General features: G+C 46.1%; 2 protein-coding genes across 2 annotated transcripts; one reads left to right on the top strand and one right to left on the bottom strand.

The window, feature by feature from the left end:
• Positions 1 to 263: 263 nt before the first annotated feature.
• Positions 264 to 1,010, bottom strand: LOC127772371 (uncharacterized). The gene has a single exon (XM_052298402.1). The coding sequence runs from the start codon at positions 1,008 to 1,010 to the stop codon at positions 264 to 266; it is 747 nt and encodes a 248-aa protein (XP_052154362.1).
• Positions 1,011 to 3,629: 2,619 nt separating this feature from the next.
• On the top strand, positions 3,630 to 6,625 carry LOC127760624 (V-type proton ATPase subunit c''2). Its single transcript, XM_052284913.1, has 4 exons — positions 3,630 to 3,962; positions 4,076 to 4,153; positions 5,932 to 6,102; positions 6,180 to 6,625. Exons 1-4 carry the CDS (start codon positions 3,850 to 3,852, stop codon positions 6,346 to 6,348), a joined length of 531 nt encoding a protein of 176 aa, XP_052140873.1. The 5' UTR covers positions 3,630 to 3,849; the 3' UTR covers positions 6,349 to 6,625.
• The last annotated feature ends 819 nt before the right edge of the window (positions 6,626 to 7,444 follow it).

Below are 7,444 nucleotides of genomic sequence, written 5' to 3' on the forward strand. Positions count from 1 at the left end.
CCATTTGCCTCTTGTATATCACTGCTCAGTGCTCACCTTGTACCAAGCCGTTTTTCAAGAACATTTGCGAATTGTTAGTCATTGGCTCACTTCATTATGCATATCTTGTTTGAATCTTTGTTTCATTGTTTGGTCAGCCGGTCGAGTTAGCCAGCAACCATTGCCAAGAGATCAGTGAAACCTATCCTCAATTGGTTCCTGAAATGCTGGCCATGGCGCCATGTCGATTATGTCAGATTGGTCAGTGATCCGGTCAGGTTAGGTCAGAAGATCTCCGGGTTGCCGGGGCCGTGGGGCATGGCGCCGCCGCCACCGCCGCCGCGGCGCAGGTCGGCCTGCCGGAGGTGCAGGGACAGCGCGTAGTTGGACGCCTCCAGCCGCTGCACCTGCTCCCTGTAGTCGTCGAGCTGCCACCGGAGCTCCCGCTGCGCCTTCTCCTGCGCGGTCCGCAGCCGGTGGTGGAACAGCACCGCCCTCTTGAGGAACCCGATCTGCCTCGACGCGGCGTCCAGCCTCGCGGCGGCGCCGGCGCCGACGGCGGCCCCGAACGCGTCGAGCACCCTGGCGCCGCGCTCCCTGGCGTCGTCCATGGAGGCGGCGGCCCACAGCTCGCGCATCATGGTCTCGACCCAGTACCCGCGGTCGCCCCGTGCTGCACCGTCGACTGCGGCGGCGGCGGCGACCTCGGGTGCGGGCGCGGCTTGCGGTGCCGGAGGCTCGGGAGAAGCGGCGGAGGAGGCGGCGGCGTCATCGCCGTCGAGGTTGAGGTTGAGCATGCGGTCGATCACCGCGTTGAAGTCCCTCTCGCATTGCTCCAGCGCGAGAGCCCTCGCCGCCTCGTCGTCGCCGGGAGGAGGAGAAGCCATGCGCGCGCCGCACGAGAGACGAGAGACGACGCGGCCGCGGCCTTCGCCTGCCATATGAAGAGGCGAAGGCTTCTCCTCGCATCGGATTCGGAGTCGTGTACTCCGTTTCCGTCTGTGACGCTGGCGGTGATAAAACACCGCCATGTATTTCTGTCAACGGAAAAAACGTGGGCCGTCACATACATCGGCCCATTAACCACGTCTACGAACCCGCACGCGGCTCCCCTACTGATCCTCGCCGATGGCCGTCGCGTGCCTATCGTCCTCCGCCGCCGCCGAAACCTCTCCTCGTCGATCCCATCTTCCTCCATTGTTGTGCACGGCGTTCGCTCGTCATACAGTGCCCGAAGCCGAACCATCCGCTGCTCCTCCACCTACACAGGTAGATTGATGCGTGGCAGTGAAAGTGAGGCAGTAAAGTAGCGATGTGTGTGTGGTGGCCTGGTGGGTTTGTTTATGGGTTGGCGGACTGGCCGCAAATAGCCCAGCAGACAGTTTGTGGGTTTGCAGGCTGCAGCAAACACTGCTAATAGCAAGGGTAATAATAGAGCCCACTTTCTAATATTAGCCCATCTCAAATCCAATATATATAATAGATTAGCTATAAAATTGGTTACAATTTTCTTTTCATCTCTCTATCTCTCACTTATACATTTAATGCATTTGTCTTGGACCTTGTGATAAGCTAGCTCTTGCATGAGAGCCAGTAACCTTAATTTTTCAATATCTCTCTTCTACACCTGAGCTTATAGTAGGCTTATAGCTCACTATTATACTTGCTCTAATGGGTTGCGGGCAGCTGCAACTCGGCCCGCCTGCATGGTTAGGTGTGATACTTTCGCCGTATCATGGTGGTCTGATTATGATATATCCATGACAAGACATCATGATAAATCGTAGTATCATACTATTTGAAGGTGACATTGGTTTCTGAAGGTGGTATCGTCGAAGTATTATGATGATATCTTGTGAGTATCATAGATGTTTCATGTAGATAGTACTCCCTCCGTTCTAGAAAGAAGCGATTCCTGGATCCCAGATGCAAATTTAGTACTAATGTAAAATGACGAAAATACCCTCCGTGACAACATCCATATATTACTGTCATTTCTCTGCATCTGTTGATTACACATGTCATTTCTCTGCATCTATTGATTACACATGCCAGAAGCATCTGACGCAGAATAAAAAATGCCAAAAGTTTCCATTGCCGAAAGCAAATACTTAAAAAGAAAATCTCTCCAATTGAGAAAATACTAGTACTACTAGCAACAGCATGAACATGGCAAGAACCCAGAGAAATAAGAAAAGCAGTGCATGAACATAGCAAGAACCTAGAGAAAAAAAGAAATGCAGTGTTGTTTGCCTTCACCAACACGGCTAGTGCATCAAGCAACCGCATCAAATCTTCCGGGGATGATAAGCAATTAGGCATACAAGCCCCCACCGCCGATGAAGCTGCGTCTCCCCGTCGCCTCCACCGCCGCCGACAAAGCCGTGTCTCCCCATCGCCTCCACCGCCGGGATGTGCTGGGAGGAGTGGGAGGGAGGTGGGGAGGGGGTCGGAAGCTTGGTGAGGTCTCGCATCTTACCGCCGCCGCATCGATGCAATCGATTTGGGAATGGGAGAGAAACACGAGAGAAAGAGTGAGAGACGGGCAGGAGATAAGATTTTTGCGGTGTGAAGTGTGAACGAGAGGAGGAGAAGTCGCTGTCCACCTGGGCCCACAAATGATACGATAGACTTGAAGTTTTCTTGTTTTCTGTGGAGGAATCGCTTCTTTGTGGGACAAATCCTCCCCTCCAGAAATCGCCTCTTTCTGGGACGGAGGGAGTACGGGCATGGTCTATTTTGTAAATAAATCTCCTCTCCCTACTTGTTGCTAAACGCCTTCTTCTTGTCACGCTAACCGTCAGGTGAACAACAACACTATATACGTGCATTCCCAACTGGCCAACGACCTATACCCGTCGGGCCCACTAAAGGCGAACTCCTTGCATGCTTATTCAACGGTGTCTTTCTCCTTGCAACGTGTCGACAAAACCACCAGATCCTCCTCCACTCAAATATGCTTTGCCACTCAAGAAAAGGAGGGAAGGTGGATGACGATGTATCGTTCGCGTGTTCATCGCCATGACCGGAGCGAGCAGCATTCCATTGGCTTTCCCCTTATGCCGGTGGAAGAGGAGGGGAAGCCTCGTTAACATAGGCTATGTTCTTTGGACAACTTTTCCAACTTTACTCTCTCGCGCTAACACTTTTTAAACTATTAAATGGTACTTTTTTACAAAAAGTTTATACATGAAAGTTTTTTTAAAAAATCATATTAATCAATTTTCAAGTTTTTTTAAACTAATACTTAATTAATCATATATTAATTAGGTATCTCATTTTCTGTGTGAAGGAAATTAGTTCTCAACACAAGCAAGCAAATGAACACAGCCATGGTTGTTAATAGAAAAACAAATTGGCTGTGCCAACTATCCCTATCCGAAACCATGGTTTTATCGAATCTTATACTACCAAACTATGGTTTCAGTACATGCTATTGACGTATGCTTTTCTATTTTGTATTGTATAAAAGTTTTTTTTAAAAAAAACCGAGCCTATGTTTTGAGTCCAACTCGTTCCCGATCCCGTGTGCCCAATCCACCTGAAGCCCTGAACCGTCCATCAATAAATCGGACGGACCACAACCACAGCCTCTCGTTGCCCCCAGACCCCCCACGGCCCGTCCCGGTCTCGTGCGAACCAGAAACGGACACACACACACATCTCCTCGTCGTGCCATCGTGTGACGACGTCTCGTCTCGTCTCCCTCTCCCGACCCGACACCCGAGTCTTCTTCCCTTCCCCAATCTCGCCCTTCCTCCTCCTCCGATCGATCCAGCCCCCGCCCCTCGCCGCGCGCGCGAAGGAGAGAGAGAGGGAGGGAGATCGCCTCGCCGCCGCGGCGTGGGATCCGGAGGTGGTGTGGCGAGGATGTCGTCGGATTCGTCGTCGTGGGCGCGCGCGCTCGTGCAGATCTCGCCCTACACCTTCTCCGCCATCGGCATAGCCGTCTCCATCGGCGTCTCCGTCCTCGGCGCCGCCTGGTGAGTTCCCCCCCAACCCCTCGCTCGCTCGATCGATCTGCGTCGCCGGATCTGCGAAAGCCCCCGGTTCGCGCGCCGTCCTCATCGCGCGTTGGTGCTCTTTTTGCTTGCAGGGGGATCTTCATCACGGGGAGCAGCCTCATCGGGGCCGCCATCAAGGCCCCCAGGATCACCTCCAAGAACCTCATCAGGTGCCCGATTCTTGCTTCTTTCTCATCTGATTTCGTTCTCGACCGCCTGGCTGTCGATTTCGTGATTGGGCGGCTTGCTGATGCGATTTAGGGTTTGGCTGAATAGCTCGAGTGATGTTTTTTTCTGTTAGTGCGGATAGGGGATATTTTGATATGAGCACATGAAATTGTTCAGAGCTGCTGATATGTACATCATAAGTACTTCCTCGGGCGGATTACTTGAGTGCCAGTACTAGTTAATAACATGAATTGACTTAGATTATCAGATAGGTTTCTTTCTAGGACTAATCGGATGCCATCTTGCAAGTGTCCCATTGATTTTGACAGTAATGAGATCCGTAAAAATGCCAACAATACGCGAAAACTGCTGGACATAGAATTCCATGCATTTTGTATCTAGGGAGATTGATTACCACACTGTTCCTCTAGGCAGTTGGTTTTGTAGAGTGCCCTTTCATCATGGCTTTCAATTATTATGCCTTGTATATTTAAGTTACATGGCATAATTTATCTGTTAGCAATATCCAATTTTTAGCATTATGCCATCTCGTTCGCTTCACCTTTGCTACAAAATTAAAGCTGGAGGCAAATGTTGCCTCTGCTGTTTCCACGTTTGCTCTGGTTAGGGTAGTCAAGTTCTTTTAACTGCTCTTGTGGGATCAGTCCAGTTCCTTAGCCAGCCTGTATCTTTTAACCCATTGCTTAGCATCTGTGTTTTACTTGTATTTTCCTTTCCGTTATTTGGGGCATGTTTGCTCGATTATAAGCAATCGTAGTGGTGTACTGGTGTAACTAGAATGTGGGCTACTGTACTAATGATAATGCTGTCATATGTGCTTAAGCTATTGTAGTGCTCTAGGACAACTGCGTCATGCAATGTAACATGTGCAGTGGAACATTAGGTTCTACATCCATAGTATCATGTAGGACAACTATGCACATACGTGCGATTTATGCGATGAACACCAGTCTGGTGTGCAATTAGGAGCTGAACTTTTGGTCTGTCTAATGGTCACTTCACAACTTAGGTAACATTGCCTGATCATTATAGCACGCTTGAAAAATATGGAGATACTGAGGAAGTGTTTGGTGCTTTCTGTTGACAAGTCAAACCTAAAGTTCTCCAATTTTATTTGGTCCACCGCATTTCTCATTTTATAAATCAGCAGCAAGAGAGCGATAGTACTAGCAAGAATCTGATTATGTTCCCGACAGATGGTTACTGATAGCAGTGTGACTGTCATGCTTTATTTTGCACATTCTGAAAACTAGATATGGTGCTTAACTACAATCTTTTCAGTCATTTCAAGTACCCTGAATGGCTGAAGAAAAGAGGCACACATTGTGTGCTTATCTACTCTACAAACAGTGTGTGCACTCTACAGTAAATGACAATGCAGCATGACTAAGGGACTTAACATTTGTTTGTCTGCTCAAAGCAATCCATCGTGCTTCGGTGGATACATGGTGCATTTTATTGTGAATAAATCGGATGCTACAATTCATAGAAGTGGCCACTGAATGTTTTATAAGATGTATAGTTATGTTAACTGCATTAAGTTTAGTTTTTTGCATCAGTTGTACAAAACAGTTACATACATGGCCTCTAGGATTTCATCTGCATAGCCTTTATTTCCACCATTAATATTAAAATATACTATTTTGTTAATTTGCTAGTTCATATTCTGGAACATGTCTTGAAAGACCCTTTTGAATCACAGCCGCGTTCACTTTTAACTTGCGATACTGACATCTATGCATCTAATTGTGCTTTACAGTGTCATCTTCTGTGAGGCTGTTGCAATTTATGGTGTTATCGTGGCAATCATCCTCCAAACTAAGCTTGAAAGTGTACCAACTGCTCTAGTGCATCATCCAGAGTCTCTCCGGGCTGGCTATGCAATCTTTGCGTCTGGTCTTATTGTTGGCTTTGCTAATCTTGTTTGCGGGTAAGCACCAATCCTTGTGCCTTATTTCTTGTGTATCATGGTTCACATTCTCAGATGGTTAAATTTGTGATCGGCAGGGTTTGTGTGGGAATAATTGGAAGCAGCTGTGCATTGTCTGATGCTCAGAATTCATCACTTTTTGTAAAGATCTTGGTGATTGAGATCTTCGGCAGCGCCTTGGGTCTGTTTGGAGTGATTGTGGGCATAATCATGTCATCTCAAGCAACATGGCCTGCAAAAGCCTAGTTCTATTCATATGGCAATCTGTAAATTATTTCGGGGAGACCTATCAGAAGAATATCTGGTCCAGTTGTTTTTATTTCTTTTTTTTTGTTTGTGCATTTTTGGCAAATCACGTATATTGATGCTTGATGCATCTGACGGTAGAGATACTGTTCCTACTGTAAAGACTACATAACTGCTGCGTATCTTGTAGGTGCTATTGCTTTTGCAGAGTGTGGTCTGCGTATTGAATAAAACCATTGAACTCAGGAATAAAATACTTCAAACAACATTTTGCTCAGTGCCAAGTGCTGTTGCATTATTGAACGAGAAAGATGAACAGGCTAGCCTCTTATAGGTGATGGTATTGTTGAACTCAGAATGCGAGATGCGTGCGTTGTGCTCAATTATGTTGCAAATATTCACGAAAAGTTATTAAGAGATGTCTGCAGATTGTCGTTACATTCCAGACCCCGCAGTTCTAAATCTGAATTGACCAATGGATATGACTTACGGAACCAAATGATCGCCAACATGTGAAGGGATACAAAATCTTTATATTAAAATGTTGCGTAATGATATACTCTCTTCGATCATAAAAACTCAATATATAGGACAAGATAATTTACGATCATTAATTGAATACTATAATAAGTTAATGTCATATTATAGTATTACTTTTGGGGGCAAATATATGTATACAACTTATTTTTAAGTAAGCATTAAGAACTTATTGTTGGTTAAAATTTTATTTTACTAGAAAAAAAACCCGTGCGTTGCAACGGTTGAATGTTATTTTGATAGTTATACGGTTTAGTTAGAATGAAATTCACTGTGGAAATTCGCTTAAATATTTTTTTAAGAAAAATCATAAGCTGCAATTAGGAGTCCGACTTTCATCTCAATTTAGCATGTGAGTTATTTTAAAGAGATTTTTTATACGACTCCTTTTGTATTTTGAAAAGCAAACAAACTTAATATCCGACTCAAACACTGATATGTGTTTCCAAAAGCGAACGAACTTAAAAACCGACTCAAATACGGATGACATACCCAAATACCGGCAAAAACATCTTTAATTTTTATAGAGAAAATCGTATCCCGTCACAACAGGATAAGG

Source organism: Oryza glaberrima, chromosome 1 (assembly GCF_000147395.1).
Source record: "Oryza glaberrima chromosome 1, OglaRS2, whole genome shotgun sequence".
Lineage (NCBI taxonomy): Eukaryota > Viridiplantae > Streptophyta > Magnoliopsida > Poales > Poaceae > Oryza > Oryza glaberrima.